The 19,746-nt window shown below is 47.2% G+C and overlaps 1 protein-coding gene across 3 annotated transcripts in view; it reads left to right on the forward strand.

Moving 5' to 3' along the window:
* Window positions 1–19,746, forward strand: part of COL26A1 (collagen type XXVI alpha 1 chain) — a 218,325-nt gene that overhangs the window by 177,023 nt on the left and 21,556 nt on the right. For all 3 annotated transcript variants that reach the window (XM_048824217.2, XM_048824218.2, XM_048824215.2), the window contains exons 6-8: window positions 6,895–7,011; window positions 9,601–9,753; window positions 17,565–17,657. In XM_048824217.2, coding sequence (XP_048680174.2) covers window positions 6,895–7,011; window positions 9,601–9,753; window positions 17,565–17,657 — 363 coding nt within the window. The remainder of the gene's footprint in view (window positions 1–6,894; window positions 7,012–9,600; window positions 9,754–17,564; window positions 17,658–19,746) is intronic.

Here is a 19,746-nt window from a genome sequence, read left to right on the forward strand (position 1 = left end):
TAAGTCTCTCTCTGCTAAATTGTGAGCACAGATCTTGTGTTCACACGTCCAAAATGGTATACTCGGATACAGCTACCTGTCACTCTAGTAGAACGTGGGATTTGCGTGCACAGTTTAGGCAGTTTGTCTGTGCAGCTCAGCTCTGTGGACTGCATTCTTCCTTCTCTCTGAAAGAAGAGATCTATGAGTTACAGATGAACTGCATAATGTAAAAATGAAACTAAATCCTGTACTGTTTTCTGGAACATTGCAGGATCTACTCCTATTTCTCCTCTTTAATCTCCTCCCCTCACAATCTTCCCCCACCCCATCCTTCCAGCCAAGGGGAGCTGGATATGACTTCCTCAAAACCCATTATTACTGTTCTTGCATTGGTGAGGATGCTGTTATATAAAGTGAGGAGCTTTTTGCTTCTTTTCATGCGCCTCAGCCTCTGCAGGGAAGAGCGTTGCATCCCAGGAAAAAAGTGGCCAACCTCGGGGGGGAACATTCCAGTCCCCTTTTGCCAGCCTTAGTGGTCTGTTCTTAAACTGTGTGTTTGTGTTGGCCCAAGAAATCACTAAGAGCTGACTCCTGGTTCCATTGACGCTAAGCTTGCATTAGGAGCAGTAGGTATTTCTGTGTCTTGTAAGGAAAATGTGTACACACAATGGATGGGGATTTTCACTGTGAAACATTCCTGAAAAATCTAGAGACCCTGGGGGTACCCTAGAAAGGACATGTAATGCTCATCGATTGTATTCAGAATGTAGCACTTCTCTGGCAGTGAGCCCTGGATTGGGAGGCCATTGATGTATTAACAGGAAAGATGTTCTGTTAATGATAAATCTGTGGCACAATGCAATATATTATTTTAAATTGAGCATAAACAGATTTGGGCTGTTTTATGATCCCTCCTGTGGTGTGCAAAAAAAAAAAGTTACAACAAATCTTCAGCTCAGCTGTCTTGGCTAGACAGGTCTCCTAGCATTGTATTTCTTTGACCTTGGCACGCTCACTTCAAGATCCTCACTTTCTACTTCCAAGGCCCTGTCTGACAGTTGCTTTCCCGGCTCCCAGCGTTCTTCCTTATCTTCCACAGGGCCTAGTGTTGGTTTATGTTTTCCTTTATTTGTCAGAGCCGTTTATTATGGCAGCCCTTCATGACTGCAGCAGACTCGGAGCACGGATGCAGCCAACGCAGACCAGATGTAATCCTTGTTTATAACTGGACAGGATGCCACAACAGGGAAGGGAGGCTTTCTAACGATATGTTCTGCAAAGTATTTTTAGCATGACAACTACAGTTGCCAGTAACTGAATTAAAGCAGCGTTTCCCCAAGCGTCCATTAGGTGCTCATTCCTTCTTCCCCATTTCATTTATTTTTGCTATCGGGGTCTCTCTGCACCTGCACTTCATTTTATCAGTGTCTGTCCAGGAACAAGATTGAAGACTCCACCCACCTGACTTAAATTCCCTTACTCCACTTCAAGGGTCCATGGGCATGATATTTTTCCTTGTGCTCTTACAGTGTTGGGAAGTTACCTCCTGCCTAGGCCACTGCCATTGTTTTTTCCAAGGGTGGTTCCCATTAGAAGTGGGTTTGGGTTCGATGCTTTGAACGGTGGGAATGGTTCAGAATGACCTTGTAGCGTTGACTGACTGAGACCTTTCCAGGCTAAGATCCAAAAAAACTTGCTACTGTTTACTGCGGTTGATATTTCTTCCCTGACTGACAGGAGTTAAACTAGACAGTCCTTTAAAAGCAATTAAAGCTGTTGAGACAGCTGCATCACTGGACTTTCTGATCAGCTCATTAATCAACAGGCCTGTATTTAACTGAGGATTAAAAAAAAGACTCAGATTTTAGCTAGTGGGTAATGGGAGAAGTATTTTTCATCTGCATTTCCTCTCCACCCTCCTGCTCTTTTAATTAGAGTCTGAACAGCTAGTGCCACAGAGAAAGTGATTGGTGTATCTATTTCTCCCCTTTCAAAGCACAAAATGTTGTTCATTTCTGTATATATGGTGCCTCCAGGAATGCAGGCAAGATCATGAGCTTCAAATGAAAGAGTCCTCCTATAACTTGGGGTGGGGGAGGCGCCAGAGAGAGATATGTGGTGATGTGGTGCCCTGTAGATACAGAGAGGTTGGGTTTCTTCTTTGGGTTTTACCTCTCTCTTGCTGGCATGGCATTAACTCCCCAGGGCAGACGTTCATCTGTCCTCAGATGTTGGGGAATTTAGAATACCAGCTGCACAAGGAGGGATAAAATTGCTGCTCCAGGTGGATAGTTGGAGGCAAAAGGAGCTAGCAAGTATATTACTGAGTGAAAAAAGAAACCCACATCTGATGATGATGATTTACCTGTATTCAAATAGCTAGGTACCTAGAAACACTGACTGAGATCAGGGCATCGTTGTTCTACGCACTGTACAAACAAACACCCCGTGTGAGACAGTCCCTGCCCCAAAGAGTTTCCAATCAAAATAGACAAGCCAGACAAAGGATGGGAAAAGAAAGAGGCACAGAGAGTTGGCCAAGGTCACATGGCAGAACCATGAGTAGAACCCAGATCTTCTCAGTCCTACTCTGGTGCCCTAGCCAATATGCCTCCACAGCCCTCTTCCTCTCCTTTCATTTCTCTGGCTCTCATCATTTTCAAGGTTTGAGCTAGATTCTCAGCTGGTGTAAATCAATACCGAAAGATTTCATTGGAGCTACGCTGACTTATCCTAGCTACAGACCTGACCCACCGGTTTTCTCTTTTCTTGTATCTTTTTTTTTTTTTTTTAAACATTTGTCTCTTTTGAGCCGGTAACACCATTTGTCACCGGGCTGAGCATTTGTCTGATATATTACTCAGTGCTGCAGCTCCTGGTCCTTCCATTAGCACTTTCTACCTGCAGGGAAATAAGTGCCATCTCCTTTAAATCTCTTCTGTAACAGCACGATTGAGGCTGTTGGCAGCAAATGATTGCTCTTGGTCTGCAGAAGTTAACAGGGTTGAATTATAATGGTTGAACTTGATGATTGAGGCCATTTTATATGATCAAGGGCATATTTTGACCCAAGCTCAGTGCGTTGTGCCTGAAAACAGTCAATATTTTTTATTCCTCCCTCTGTGCAGGAAGGAATTCTCAGTGACAACAATTCAGAAGTGTGTGTGTGTGTGTGTGTGTTAGCTTCAGTACATGGTCTAGTGGCTGCTTACAGTGCCCTGCGTGGATGGCCTTCTTTTCTTAAAGGGGCCAATGCACACCTACCTAAGCTTGCCAAATATATCCTCTTGTCCAGGGGCAGCAGGTTGTATAATTTGTGGTGGTGCCCAGAACCCACCCCTGCCCAAACTCTGCCCCCCACCTGCCCAAGGCTCTGGGAGGGAGTTTGGGTGAGGGAGGAGGTCTGGGGTGCAGGCCCTAAGCTGGGGCAGGGGATTGGGGTGCAGGGTGCAGGCTCTGGGAGGGAGTGTGGGGGTGGGAGGGGGTGTGGAGGGAGGGGGTGCAGGTTTTGGGAGGGAGTTTGGGGATGGGAGGGGGTGCGGAGGGGGAGTGAGGGCTGTGATGTGTGGGGTGAGGGCTGTGGGGTGTAGCTGCGGATGAGGGGTTTGGGGTGTGGGAGGGGCTCAGGGCGAGTGTAGGGGGTGAGAGCTCGGGGGCTGGGAATGAGGGGTTTGGGGTATGGGAGGGGCTCAGGGTGAGAGTAGGGGTGTGGGGGTGAGGACTCTGTCTGGGGCTGGGTGGGTTGGGGTGTTAGAGAGGCTCAGGGCTCGGGCAGAGGGTTAGGGTGCGGGGGCATGAGGGCTCTGGCTGGGGCTGGAGATGAGGGGTTTGTGGTGTTAGAGAGGCTCAGGGCTCGGGTAGAGGGTTGAGGGTGCGGTGTGGGGGATGAAAGCTCTGGCTGGGGGTGTGGGGGCTGGGGATGAGTTTGGGGTGCAGACACGCTGCTCCGGGACTCCCCCAGCCCTTTCCCTGCCGAGAGCTCTGGGGGAGGAGCCCTCCTTTCCCGCCCCCCCCCCCCCGCCCCCAGCAGCACACTCATGCCCACCACTGTCACTGCATGTGCTCCTAGGGCCCCTCTCAGGCCTAGGAATCTCCCTCCCCTCCCCTGTGGTGGGTGCCCGGGGGAGCTGCGTGCGCCTCCTCTCCTGCTGTTGCCCCCGACTGTAGCCTCACTGGGGGGGCGAGGGATGGGGCTGCCTCCTTGCCCAGCATGGGGCAGGATGGGTGACTGTGGGCGGGGGCCCCCCCTGTGCTGGTGGAGGGTCCCGCCGGAAAAGGGAAGGGTCTGAGGTGGAAGGGCAGGCTCAGTCAGTCTGCCCTGGCAAGGGAGATGGGGGGCACTAGGACCCTGCGGCAGCAGTTGCTGCAGGGAGGCAGCATGGAGCTGCAGAGGTGGGGAGGCGCATGGAGGGCTGGGGGACACTTCAGGGGAGGCGCGGGAGGACGGACACCCAGCCCCAAATATTGGTGGAGCTGGGCCCCTGGGCTCTGAATATTGCTGATGCCAAGGCACCACGTGGAGATATAATTTGTGGCCTATGCTATTGTCATGTTAGATGACTCCCGTACCAGATCCATGAGGCTGGCCTTGTCAGACACTGAAAAACCTTTGTGCCCTATGGATGAACAATCTTGTTTAGGAAAAATGAAAAACCTTCCACGAATCTTTGCTCTGCATTCAAATCAAATCAGAACTCTGTTTGATGGCATAAAATAGTCTTAATTTTTTAGGATGGTAGTGGTGTTAGTCTGTATCAGTAAAAAGAACGAGGAGTACTTGTGGCACCTTAAAAACCCTTAAGATCCGATCCGATCCGATCCTTTCGTTCCCAGAGTCAGCTGGGATAAGAAGTGGAAGTTCCAAAACACTGTGAGAAAAATACTTGTGTCAATATTTACAAACCAGATAAAAGAAAGAAGGACGGGATCTTTATGAAAGCCTGTTCTCTTGTGGTTAACATCTCCAAGATATGCAGATAGTTTGGATGAGCATACCCAGAATAGGAATCAGATCCACACCTGCCAAAAAGGTAACCCAGGCTTGGTGTATGCTTAAACGTTAGGTCAACATAGCTATGTTGGTCAGGGGTGTGAAAAAAACACATCCCCAGCCGACCCAACCACCAATGTAGACGCAGCTATGTCAACCGAAGAATGCTTCCCTGGACATCACTGGGGGAGGTGGTGTATCTTCACCGACAGGAAAACCCCTTTTGTCAGCGTACAGCTGCGTCTACATTACGGAGTTGTGTCAGCATAGCTACAGCAACTTAGCTATGGTGATATCGTCTCCATAAACATACCCTAAGGATTTGGTCTCCAGTGCTTATCTCAAGCTCTTGGAGCTGCAGATCTCATGTGTTCATCATTTATTGCAAGATCTTCAATCCCTTGTGCACAGGCCATAACGCTGATACCTGGCCAGCCCATGTTGCCCTCCAGAGGCAGCTGGGAGTGATGTCAGAGGGGCTGGTGCCTCTCCTGATCTCAAGCTGTGGTGGAGGGGAGAGAAAGGGTGGGATTTCCCTATCTGACAGTTTAAAAGTGTATGAAAATGAAACCTGCCCTCTGTGTGTTTGAGAGTTCTATTTTCCGATTCACTACATTTACAAGTAAAGTTGGGCCTGAGCGAGTACCCTAAATCTGAACATTCAGAACTAAACTTCCCCAAAGTTGTGGCTTGCATTTCTCTCTCTTTCTGAGTATTCCAAAGCCCCTGGTAGCACAGATCTAGGAGCCAGGAATTCCTGAGTTCTTCTAACCCTGTCTCTGACACTGACTTGCTCAGTGCCCTTAGGCAAGTCACTTAACTTCACTGGGGCCAAAAACATTTACCTACCTTTCAGGGGAGTTGCAAGGATTAGGCAGTGTTTGGTCAGTGCTTTTAAAATATATATATATATATATATATATATATATATATATATAGCCAAAGCACCTATTACCTTGGTGTGCAAGAACAGACATAGTGTTTGATATCAAGCACTAGACTATATAAGTGATAAACATTATTATTATTTTGTCAGCCCAAAGGAAACAGCAGAAACATTTAAACCATTCAACCTTTCCACAACTTAGAGCCTAGAGGAAGAACTGCCTTCCTGCTTGCGTACAATGTACACCCTGCTCTCTGTGCCTTCTGTCTGCTTACCCAGGGTTTCAGAGGAATATGCTATGTAACTCACTTACCTGGGGTCACTGTGTTACAAGTATCTCCATGTATTTTTGTTCAGCACTCTCCTCAATGACACAAATGGGTAACATCTAGTTGCCACGCTGGGTCTGGTTCAGTCACGTGTGTTTGTTGACGTGGGCAGTGTTTGTATTAACTGGGACATATATTAGATGTAATGAAATACTAAATGAATGGAGGAGACATACCACTCCTTTGATGTGTAATAGACAATCTCTTTGTGGTAGTGGAAGTCATTCTAGTACCTGCTTTCACATAGGTATCAACTGGATCATGTCATATTAAACTTGTATGGGACGAAAAGCTGGGTCTGGGTGAAGGAGGGAGTAGGGACTTCAGTAAACCCCTGCCTTGTGCCTTGTAGGTGTACTGGTTTGGGAGGGGGGCCACTGCAAGTTTAGATTAACACAAGGATGGAGGCACTGGCTAGCATGCTGGCCTGTGCATCAACACTCCAATGGGCATGATCTGTTGACTAGCATAGATGCTGCTGTCTGCAGCATGCGATCTGTGAGCGAAGCTCTCCTGCCCAGTGTGCTGGTAAGCTGGCACTCATGGGGTCAACACCACTCTCCCCTGCTGCAACCAAACAGAGCAGAAACTTCCCCTGAGTCAGCTGTACCTCTCAAAATCTCTTTGGGTTGCTTTCTGATGCGTAAGCGCGTATAACAACTCCAGTGTCCTAAGCTCCAACTAGTTTCCTATTTGAATGTTTGCAGGGCTACCCGGGCAGATTGGGCCCCCAGGCCCAATTGGACCAGTTGGACTTCCAGGACCACCAGGACCAAAAGGAGACAGGGGACAAACTGGCGAGAGAGGACCAGCAGGGCCGCCAGGTGAGTCTCCTAGGGGAACTCATGCTAGGAAGCTCATCTTACTCTAGACAAACTCCTCTGCACATAAAGGGCCTGATCACATGATGGGCTGAACATCTTTAGGTCCCATTGAATCAACTCTCTCTGATCAGTGAGTGTTGAGGGCACTCAGCCCCTCACAGGACTGGGCCCAAAGTTTTAAATTAACATAGACACCCCCTTAGTCCATCCATGTAGCTGAAGAGTGATTATTCTGGGATGCCAGCAGTACCTAATAGGAGATGTAAAACCAGTCTCTGTCCAGCTAGTAAGCAGAGTAGAGCTTTTTTCCTGTTTAGCCCTTTCACTGCTCCATCCTGCTTTTGGGGAGCATGCGTAGCTCATGGGGAGGAATTTTGCTTCTCTCGTCAGGTACATCAAGCAATCAGATGGTTAACATTGAAACAATAATGCTGTCTACATTAAAAGAAAGGGCCCTAGATAGGGCGCTCCCTTCTGAATGCAACCTATTCCTGAGCTAGGAGACTTCACTCATCCCCAGAATGTTACTAAATCTTGTGATGGAGACAATGCTATGCCAAGCTGCCAGACAAGCGGCATACGTACTGATTAGCAGTGCTTCATAAATCTCCAAGCCAGGGAAACAGTTGAAACCCGGAGTGTGCCTTAAATGTCAGAGGTTTCAGAGTAGCAGCCGTGTTAGTCTGTATCCGCAAAAAGAAAAGGAGTACTTGCGGCACCTTAGAGACTAACCAATTTATTTGAGCATAAGCTTTCATGAGCTACAGCTCACTTCACTTCACTGAATGCATCCGATGAAGTGAACTGTAGCTCACGAAAGCTTATGCTCAAATAAATTGATTTGTCTCTAAGGTGCCACAAGTCTTCCTTTTCTTTAAATATGAGAATGGCCCCAGAGACATCTTGGCATTTGCTGCGGTCCTGAAAATGGCTGAGGTCTGGTCTGGGATGTCTTGACTCTGGTTTCTCAGAAACAAGATAGCCCTCCAACCCCAAAGAGAGCAGCATTAATCTGCCCATTGCACAATTTGGTTCCCGACCTGCTTGGGAGGGTCGCTCAGAATAATACTTTGCATTTCTTCGCTGCCTTCCATTTGCGTAACTCAAAGCCCTTCACGAACATTAGGGTGATGTTCCCCCTCCCCTCTACCATGCAGAATTGCAGCATGAGGCCTATGTAGAACTCCAGCCCTTGTGCGGATCCTCTGCACAGGGGTGAGTTTCATCCTTAAGTTAAACTTCACAATGCCCTTGAGCCAGTCAGGCCTTATGATCTTTGTTTTGCAGAGGGGGAAACCGAAGCAAAATAGGCTCAGCCCCAAATTACCCATATTTAGGACAGCTAAATAAGAGTGAGCTGAATTTCAGAGGTGCTGAATGCCCACACCTCTAACCAAAATTAAAAATCCTCTGCATTTTGCTAATAGGGACAGGGTGGGACTGTATTGGTCATTGTCAGGTGCCTGATATTTCAAGCCAACTGAAAGGGCTTTTATTTCACTTAACAGATGTGGTTCTGAGACAAAACTACTGCTTTTCATTCTCTCTCTCTCTCTCCCTCCCCCCCCTCCCATTTCCCACCAGTTCTGTCGATAATGAATGTTTTTTCATGTAGAAATCTTCAAACTCTTCCCCAGAGAAGTTGTTCTGTCCTGTGCATCCACCGCGGTCTCCTGTGGAGTTCACTGAAAAGAATCACTCATTTAAAACTAATAAACAAGGGTTTTTCAGTGGAAAATTGGGGGGGGGGTTGTCCAATTTTTCTTGCCACAAGTTTCTGCTTTCCCAAGAAAATTTGATTTTCACCAAATACCCAAAAACTTGAATATTTTCACTGAAAACCAAAAATTTTTAGTATTCAAATTTCTGTTAAAAAGTGAAAAATTTCCATAATTTTTTTTTTTGGAGCAGCTCTATTAATAACTGCCTGTTTTCCCCTGTGACCTGGCAGGAATCAATTTGTGATGGGCTTAGCAAAAGGCTGGGAACCAGGCAGTGCTATTGGTTTGCTTTGTGGCTTTGGGAAAATCATTTAACCCTTCTGTGCCTCAGTTTTTCCATCTATAAAGGGAGGAGGGGAATAATGATGCAGACTTAGCTGTCTCCCTCGGATGTCATTAAAGTTTCCTGAAGGCTTGTGTGGTGCTCTGAAAATGGAAGCTGCAAAGTATTCCTATTAACATTAACCCTTTTTCTGTGTAGCTTCCGCGGCTCCATTCCACACTGAATAGCAGCAGCTTCTAGAATCATTTTAAATGGTGCACTTCATCCCTCACCAGCAGCAGAAGGCCAGAACATTTCATCCTCCAAAAGCAGAGATTTTTCCTTTTACTGGGATTTTTGCCAGTGTAAGGGTTGTGACGGGCCACAGACTTCGCCGGCACGGCCCGAGCCCTGCAACTGGATCCAAGGGTGGAGAGATGCTCATCTCAGCCCTTCTGACAGCTCCTGTTATGGAGCAATGCCGTTTCTAGACCTAGATTAAATTCTTTCCAGCAGCTTGGTGGGCTTTGTACTAATTCTTTGCCCCAGTGCACCTGCTGATGTGTCTCCAACTTCACAGAAATCTCCTCTTCTATTTCTTTGCAGGGCTTCTGGGACCTCCAGGACCAAGAGGACTTCCAGGAGAAACTGGAATCCCAGGACCCCCAGGACCTCCGGGGTCACCTGCCACCCCAGGCCTTCCCCTCACTGTCCAACAAGGGGTTCTCTACTCGCTGCAGCCCACAGCTGAAAAAGAAAGTAGGTTTCCTTAAGTGTCCACATCTTTCCGGGTGCATCTGTGAGTGACAGGCTGGTAACCTGTGCAGAGGAAATCAGATGTTTTTCTTCCCCTCCCTGCCCAGTGCTACCATGTCCCAGCTTTCACTGGAAGAGACCAGATGACCTGCTTCTCTTGTGGATCCTGCTGGGTATTTAGGCAGAGGAAAAAGTTTTGGGGGAGGAAAGAAGTCAAATTGTCCCATCTATCCCTGCTGATGAACCTCAACTCTTCATTCAGGTTGTTACTTGAGCCTGGATTAAGAAGCGTAGCTGGGTAGTTTATGGGACTGGGAGTTATGGGGAAGGGTTTACGGTTGCCACATGTCCTACTTTTTCTGGGATTGTCCTAATTTTAAAGAGGCAGCTGTACCTCATGCAAGCCTAGTTTGCTGGACGTTCATCGGGTTCCAAATCAAACCGAGGCTGCATCATGATGATACAACCCGTGTGACGTTAGGTGATAATATGATGATGGGCACTGTGACATCACAGAGCAACTGTCACAATGTCAGGACGCTCGTGTGTGACCCGCCAAACTACCTCTCAAAAGTGGCAGTCCTAGAATATTCTAGTTGTAAGGGTGGAAAATTGCAATGAGAACCTCAGCGGTTTAGTACAAGTTGGAGTAACAAAGGAGCATGCTTCTTGAGTGGCTTCCTTGCATCCTTCAGAACCCGACAGTATCATCTGCTTGTTTCTTTCATTGTCACAACTGTCAGTGCTCCTGTTTGTTTTGTATGCTTTATTTATCCTGCAAATAGCTCCCCCTGCTGACTCTGCTTTGCTAGTCTTGCATTGGGATTGCCTTCTACATCAGGGGAAGGGCTGGGGGGGGAGACTATGCTAGGGGAGGCTGTGTGGCCTAGTGGATAGAGCACTGGACTGGGATTCAGGACACCTGGGTTCTGTTCCCAGCTCAGCCAGGGGCCTACTGGGTGACCCTTGTGCAAGTCACTTTACCTCTCTGTGCCTCAGAGCCCCATCAGTACATCTACTTTGTGATCTACTGATGAAAAGCACTAGATAAGAGGGGGGGGGGTGGTGGTATTGTGGTGTGGAAACTGACCTTTCTTTTCTCCCTTCCTCCAATCTTCTGAATCAGGGAGAGGGAAAATCTTCCTGTTTGAACCATAATGCTCTGAGCCAAATTCTGCTCTAAAATATGCTTTGGGATTTCAGTGGGGCACCTGGGATAACTGAAAGCAAGAGTCAGGACACTGGGGTACAAATCAGAACTTAATGCAACTAGGCTTAAAACAAAGGCACACAATAACTACAGATCCAGTTTACCGCTGCCCCTCCCTCCCCCTGTCTGTCTGTCTAGCAGTTGCTTTTATATACCACCAATTACCATGGATGCTTTTATATACTCTAGTTCAAACAGGAATTAATTCAGGGAAGTCTTATGGCTTGTGTTACACAGGTCAGAGTAGATGATCCCAATGGTCCCTTCTGGCTTTATAAACTGTGAATCTATAAACCCAGCATCTGTGTACTGCACAGAATTAAAAAGCCTGACAGCCCAGGACAAGGAAGTGTTTTGTTCCCTCCCTTCCCGTAGGCAGAGGGGCATGGATTTTGGTGCACTGGCTGGCTTTTTAAAATATTGTACTTGTTTATTTAGTTATATTTTTAAGAGCACGGAAAGGCATTCTAGAAAAGTTACATTTTATACACCAATCTGCACACTGTCAGGTTTGGGCTTGTTCTGGTCGCTTCTGGCAGGGAGTTCTACTGCTCGGGTCCAGTAGTGATACTTTGAAACTCGGTAATATCGTCCCTTTGGCTAGTAAAGTGCTGGAAAACTAATGCACTACCCACCCTACCCCTAAACAGTGCCAGCTGTTCTACTCACCTCTGGCTTCAGAGTCAAAATATTGTAATTACAGCCACAGGATTAGTAAGTATCTTTGTGTCTGATAATTATCTATGGATTTCCTTCCCCTCCACCTACCTCCCACTTCACACTCCTTTTCCTGGAGGAGAGTAGATGTATTTTTAATTTGTTAAAGATTTTAGCAGCATTGCTCTGTCTAAAGTTATTTAGTGTGTTATGGGCAGGATTAAATTAATTGTGGTTCAGTATCCAGGCTTTCAGCAAAATGTAGAATGAACTACTGTAGTCACTGTCACTAGGAGATTTTGCATTAAATTCACACCGGCTTCTTAGAGGATCATACCAATTACTGTGTGTGGATACAGTAGTAACATTGTATATTTCCATAGAGCCTTTCATCCCAATGGATCCCAAAGCACTTTGAAAATGACATAGATACAGAACCACTGAAACACTGCCTGTTCTTGGAGGGCAGCAATCAGCCAGCATGAAAGAGTGGTAGGGAAAGAATTAACTTTGACAAACCTATATACTTGTGAAAAGTGCCATGTTCTCCTTGATAGCCCTGAAAACAGCCAGGACCCTAGTCTCATGAAAGAGACATACTGCATGGGACCCAATTTCTCTGCCTTGGAAGAATGATTTTACCCAGTCATTCCTTCCAGGAATGTTTCAAAACTGAGGCCTAATCCTGTACTCAGTGATGCCAATGGGAGTATTGCTACTGACTTCAAATTGGTATAGAAACTGGCCTGGATGCTTGGCCCACTGGGCAATCTCCCCTTGAATTATAGACTCTACCCTTTTATTTTAAAAAAGCTATAAAATCCCTGGCATTTGCTTCTAATGAGAGTACTTTGATCAGACAGAACAATGGCAATTTTTAAATCAAGATTGGATGTTTTTCTAAAAAAATCTGTTCTGGTTCAACCATGAATTTTCTCTGGCTTCTGTTATACAGGAGGTCAGACTAGAGGATCACAGTGGCTCCTTCTGGTTTTGAATCTATGAATGTGTTACTTAAGATTGATTCAAGACGATAGTCTGTAGACCCAAACTAAATGTGTGGGGACCCAAGCAGAATAGTGTTTGTGGAAACCCCAACGTAGTCATGGTATGAGAACCTGAACAGAATAGATAGCATAGAATGTTTCACCTACCGCAAACGCAGAAAGTTCTGAAGACCATTTACTGCTTTATCTTGTCTCCTTGTCTTGATCTCACAATATCAGAATTTCGCCTCTCCATCCCCGTAATCCTCAAAAGGAAAATTGTTACTCACTGCCCCTTTAGGTAGGTGACTACATGGTATGAAAAATTTTGCGTCCTCTACTTTTTCAGTCATATGAAATCTTTGAGATTTGAAATTGGCAAGAATCATGGCGTTCGGCTGATTCCTATTAGATACACATTCAGGATACACGTTGGTCTCGTTTCCACAAATGGTCAGTAGCAATGAAATTCAATCCAGCGTGTGGCCTTGCAAGATTTTTACCAACTGTTGAAATCCTGGCTCTACTGATGTTAATAGGGATAGACTCTCACCTAGGTGCAGTGAGTGATGCTAAGCATTTTAGAGTTTTGGTCTATATCTGATCTAGACCCTATCTGTCTAATATAGATTTTCATAGAGCCTCCATCATTGTTGTAAGTAAGTGTTAAACTCTAAACAATCCCTACTTATTTTTTCTTCTTGTGATTAATACAAGGCTTACTAATAGGATAGGTCACTAATGTGGCATGATGAGCTTACTGCAATCATCCTATAAAATTTGCCCTTTCACTCTTGTTAACTGATTTGTGTGGGTTGGTGGAAAGCTAATTCTCAACAGCCAGTAGAAGCTGTCTCTATAAATCCCAGACAGGATTTTTTTATTTTGTTTTTAAATGGAGCACATCTGAAAACCATAACCATAAGATCCCATCTGCTGACAGCAGAGGGAAGCATACCCCAGCTAATGAGCATGTGCACCCCCATTATGGGAGAAAGCTGTATCCGATTATTATTAACCAGTGTTCAGGTTCTGCCTGATCATGGTTAATGTCAGTGTTTTATTAATCACAACAAGTTCCTTGTTGGCAACGTTTATCAGCCGGCAAAAGCAAAAAAGGGGGGAGACAAGCATTTTCTCATAGTTTCACTTCGCTGCGGTAGAGAAATTGGTCCCAGTTGTGTCTCTCCAGATCAGGTAGCGGGCAGAAATTAAGACAGGATTACTTCATTTCCATCCTGTCTCAACAAATCAAGCCTTTAAGGGGGAGAATTTATCCTTAACACAGAATCGTTTGAGATGGGCCAGATTCTAAACAATACCTGCTATTGCCACTGTGTCTGTAGGTAAATGGGCATCTTACGTGCTCTGGCACTTAGAGATGGGAGGGCAGGCTTTGGGTACGTTATCTTAGAGCCCCCATCAAAAGGGCTGTGAAATGAAAGGACTTTTTTTCTGGGGAAAGGGAAGGGGAAATAATACCTTGCTCTGATCAGAGGGTGTTACGCTCTTGTATCTTTTGTGAGTTGCTTTAAGATAGAAACGGCATCGTGGTACAGAGCAAGGACGGGACATGCCCGAGGTCAACCAGAAGTTCAGTGGCAGGATAGGGAACAGAACCCAGATCTCCTGGCTCCCCATCCAGTGTTTGATCCACTGGCCTTTCTGAAAAGAGTGAACGGAGCAGAGGGAGTAAGAGAGAGGGATGGGACAGGGAGGGGAAAGCGAGGAGAGAGATTGAGGCTGGCATTGAGAAAACTGTTCCAGTGGCTGTGAAAGCTGTGCACATCCAGGTACCTGGGATGCCCGCGGCTGCTACACAGGTGAACAAGCTTCACTGCCTCTCAGGATAGATTTCAGCCTCTCTTTAAGTTTCCCCCTTTCCATGTGCTCAAATCCCTAGCCCTGCCCATATCGAACAGGTTGGCTTGTTAGACACTTTGGGGCAGCTGGGCGTTTGAAAAGGCCTGGAGCAACTTCTACATCAGGGTGGTTTAAATGGGAAGGATACTCCCCTGCATTCAAGCCAGGGTAGCTGGAATTGTTGCAGGCAGCTCAGGGAGAGCCACATTGGAGGGGGAGAGGATCCTCCATTTCTTTGCTGTTGAATGACACAGAAGCTACTCTGTGGTTGCTACTGTAGCCCTGAGCTGCATAAGTCCCAGGGTCTCCTGTGACCCCAATGTGTATGGAGAGGGAAAGACCAGAGGATCCAGGTAGCCACTGGCTCTCCCAGCTTGACCTGCTGCTTTGTGGGGATACAGAGGGAGTGCAGGGGGGTTTGGACTCCCCAAATCCCACCCTCACGTATGGTGGATGTGCACTAGGTGTGTTGTAATTCGAGCCCTATCTGACAAGGGAGGCGAGGGGCAGGATTCTCCCCATAGAAGGAATTCAGGAAACGTTGTGCTGGTCCTCTTGAGGCAGCCAGTACTTTGGCTAGTTTTCCATGGCTGCGCTACCAAGGAAGGAGCGACAACAGAGTCTCACCCCAGCATGCGGCACAGCCCAAATGCTGAGCTATTGAGCTCCCCCCCCGCCCCCCGTAGTGCATCACAATTAGAGAAGCACCTTTCATAAATAACTCGAATTGATCTAATGTCAGGATGGGTGGATTTGTGAGGAGTAACTCTGTTTGTCATCATCATCATATTCTCTTTGCCTGGAACTTTCTGCAACACACATTCACTCCCCTCAGCAATAATTAAATCCCATTAGTTTGCAACCGCACTACCCCATCCCACCTCCCTAAGGATGCTTAATTTTGTTGACTGCTTGTTCTTTTTTTTTTTTTTTTAAATCCCCTGAAATTGTTAATGCATTCTCTGCTGTTCAATGCTCGTTTTCAGATTCCGTCTCGCTCACAAACCCTGATGGATTTTGACATGGTCAAATAAAACTCAGATTAATTGGATTACACACTTCACTTGGGTACCTTTCCCTTTGAACATGAAAGCATTCTCAGACGCTTTGTTTCTGGGCCGCAAAGAAGGAAAGATGGCTACAGTCAAAAACGACAGTCAAGGAAATACCTGTTTGAGTTTGGCCCTTCTGTGTTGGCTCTTCTCCAGGAGAGACCTAGGTTCAGAGTCCCAGGCATGCTGGTTCCCTTCCTGGACTCCACTGCAGAGATGCCCTGTCCCTGAGGGCATCTGGAGTACGGCTGTTTCCCAGCATTCCATAGCATATGTCACGCTGGATCAGATCACTGATCTATCACCACTGTTCCTATTGTACCTCTATCCATGACCAACATCCATTGCTTCACCAAAGGTGAAAATCCTCTAAAATGTCTATACAGGACTTATCTCCTTTTTTGGGGTATTCTTTGGGTCAAATTCTGCTCTCATTTATGCCAGTGCAGAGTACGCAACACCACCATTGATCTTGGAGGGGTTGCTCTATATTTACACCCATGTACCACAATAGAATTTGCCCCTCTATGCATGGAAAGAATCCCATCTAATGGTAGTTCAGTGAGCTAAAAATCACTGAAATGCAGGGTGGGAAATGGATGTGTGGAGGTTTGAGATCACAGGCATGAGGAAATGGAAGTTTCTAGATCGTGGGGGGCAGGAGCTGGAGAAAACCTGGCTTTTCAGAAGGCCTTCTGTCAGGGGTAACTGTGCTATGCAGTATCCATTGACCGGACCCTGGCAGAGCCCCCTAGTTGAGGAGTCTGCAGCAAAGATGCAGTTATTTTTAAGTGATAGATTATCTCTCATATATAAATTGTTTCTTCAAGCAATAGTTAGCACTTCCATCCCATTTCCCCCGAAAGGAACTGCTGAAGTAGCATGGCTTGTATTATTGTAGTGTTTAATTGTATGTATTCTTTTCAAGTTTTGAAGATGCCTGTGAGTCTCTTCTCACCTTGTCCTTCACTGCCCCTGCTTATGAATCCAAAGGAAGGCCAGGAGAATAGAGAAACGTTGATTACAGTTAAGGCCAACAGCAACAAAGTCAGCAGAGGAATAAATTCCTGAGCCTATGGAATTGGTTAGGATCAAGTGGCTGGAGCAGTGGATGTGAATCCTCACTTAAGTCAGGATACCTGGATTCTATTCCTAGCTATGTGGCATTGGGCAAGTTACTTAACTTCTGTGCCTTAGTCTCCCCATCTGTAAAATTACATATTGTCTACAGCACTTTTGTATCTTCAAATGAAAGGTGCCACTCTAATGGACTGCAAACTATTAGTATACTAGCATAGGAGTCCGTAGATAGTGTGTTGGGCTGATATGCAGACACTTGATGACCTGGTGGCTGCATATTGGCTACCATGGCGGTTTGGTGGCAGTGCTCTGGGCTGCTATAATGGTGCAGTAGCTCAGCACCATTGACACCAGTTATTGGGCAGTCACAGGGAGACTCAGAGTTCATACATGACTTCTTGGATCACTGGAAACCAGTGGTCTTAGAGGTGACATCTGTAGGCTTTCACAAACACTATTGCTATGCAATGCAGTAACAGCCTTTTGCCACCCAGCTCCCTGAAGGGGGCGCGATCCAGTCTGCTTTGGCGACTGGCGGCAGGATTCAGTAATTAAGCAAGAACACTGATTTGGAACGAGGGGAAAATTCTTTGGGGCAATTGGAAGAAACAGGGTGCAGGGATGAACAAGAGGCGTGTGAAAGAGACTAAATGTAAACGCACTTGATCCAGAGCCAGTCTGTCCACATAATGGCCTAATGTATAGAGCCTGAAGAATGAGATGATTGCTTTGGCACCTCTGGTAGAAAATCACAGTTTTATTTTTCAATGAGCTTCTGGATGAGTTCCCCTCAGAACGGTCAGGGAAATTGTTCTAATGGTCAGAATTCCACCTAATTAAACACTCACTCTCTCCTTGGCCAACAGCTAGCTCGAGCTTTCAAACAGCCCAGTGTGAAATCCTGACTGACTGGACGCTGCAGTTGATAATTTTCTCAATCGTTAATTCCTCTGCTCTTTATCACAGATGGAGAACCCCAGCTGGCTTCCACCATCATAGACACGATCATGGCTGGTTTGCCAGGCCCACGTGGCGCACCAGGGCCTGTTGGGCCACCAGGTAACTGACTAAATCAAACTAGACAGCTTTAATGAGGAGAAACCAAACCAAAGATTCTTCTCAGGCTGTGTGTGTGAAAGATCCAGTGGCATAGTTTATTCTGACAGGATGCCTGCCAGGAAAAGCAACTGGGCCTGGCTGCAAGAGTTTGGGCTCAAAGGCCTTGGACTAGTCAGGGCGGGTGCAACCACTAGGCAAACTAGGCGGTCGCTTAGGATGCCAAGTGGTTGCGGGTGGCGGTGGAGCGGAGGTGAGCTGGGGCAGGGGGGCGCGGGGAGGGCCGCCTGCAGCAAGTAACGGGGGGGGGGGGGCGTGGCGCACATGGGAACCGCTCCCTGCCCCAACTCACCGCTGCTCCGCCCCCTCCCCTGAGCACCGCCCCGCTCTGCTTCTCTCCCTCCCAGGCTTGCGCGCTAAACAGCTGATTGGCGCCGCAAGCCTGGGAGGCGGGAGAAGTGGCCGTGCGCTCGGGGAGGAGGCGGAGCAGAGGTGAGCTGGGGCGGGGAGGGCTGCACGAGGCTCCCGGGGCTGAGGGAGGGAGGGGGCGGTGGGAAGCTGCCGTGGGGGGGGGCTCCCCGGGCCGAGGGGGGGAGGGAGGGAGCGGCGGGGAGCTGCTGCGGGCGGCGGGGGGCGGCGCAAGGTGGAAGTTTCGCCTAGGGTGCGAAACCGCCTTGCACCAGCCCTGGGACTAGTGGAGGCAAAGCTTTGTTAAAGGGACGTCTTCAGAGCGAGGGAGAAGCCAGTTTGTAACTGTTTGCCTCAGCAGGAGCAGAGTTGACACCAGCTGTGAAGAGGCATTTTATATAGTCATGTCAACCCCTCCATTTTAGCTGTGGCTAATACAAACCCCTTTCTGCAGTCATGGCTAAGCAGCAGTTCTGCAGAAAAGGACCTGGGGATTACATTGGACGAGAAGCTGGATAGGAGTCAGCAGTGTGCCCTTGTTGCCAAGAAGGCTAACGGCATATTGGGCTGCATTAGTAGGAGCATTGCCAGCAGATCTAGGGAAGCGATTATTCCCCTCTATTTGGCACTGGTGAGGCCACATCTGGAGTATTGCGTCCAGTTTTGGGCCCCCCTACAGAAAGGATGTGGACAAATTGGAGCGAGTCCAGCGGATGGCAACAAAAATGATCAGGGGGCTGGGGCACATGACTTACAAGGAGAGGCTGAGGGAACTGGGCTTGCTTAGTCTGCAGAAGAGAAGAGTGAGGGGGGATCTGATAGCAGCCTTCAACTACCTGAAGGGGGTTCCAAAGAGGATGGAGCTAGGTTGTTCTCAGTGGTGGCAGATGACAGAACAAGGAGCAATGGTCTCAAGTTTCAGTGTAGGAGGTCTAGGTTGTTTATTAGGACATGCTATTTCACTAGGAGGGTGGTGAAGCACTGGAATGGGTTACCTAGGGAGGTGGTGGAATCTCCATTCTTAGAGGTTTTTAAGGTCAGGCTTGACAAAGCCCTGGCTGGGATGATTTAGTTGGGGTTGGTCCTGCCTTGAGCAGGGGGTTGGATTAGATGACCTCCTGAGGTCCCTTCCACCCCTAATCTTCTATGATTCTATGAATCCTCAGAGTACTGTGGGTCCGGTGGCACACGAGGCCCAGCGATCTCTTCACTCAGTATTGCACTCATTCTCTTTCAGAAATCCCAGGTACAATACCTCACTTGGTACAATTGCTTTGTGGATTCTGATCTAAGATTTCTCTTGGGACCAAGGAAGAATAGTCATTTAAAAGGAGTCTGAAATTTTGCTGCATTTCTTACTTCTTACATTATTAAAATTTTGTATATGGCTCTAAAATAATTCCAGTATGGAAGGATGTTTTACATCAGAATGTGCATCTATCTTCTGTTTGATATCAGTGCTTAAGCCATGTCCTGATGTTCAAGCGAGATTTGTGTAGAGAGTGAGAAACACACTAATCAGGAGTAACGAAAGAAAGAGTTTCAGAGTAACAGCCGTGTTAGTCTGTATTCGCAAAAAGAAAAGGAGTACTTGTGGCACCGTAGAGACTAACCAATTTATTTGAGCGTGAGCTTTCGTGAGCTACAGCTACATCCGATGAAGTGAGCTGTAGCTCACGAAAGC

This window comes from Caretta caretta, chromosome 17, assembly GCF_965140235.1.
Source record: "Caretta caretta isolate rCarCar2 chromosome 17, rCarCar1.hap1, whole genome shotgun sequence".
Taxonomy (NCBI): domain Eukaryota; kingdom Metazoa; phylum Chordata; order Testudines; family Cheloniidae; genus Caretta; species Caretta caretta.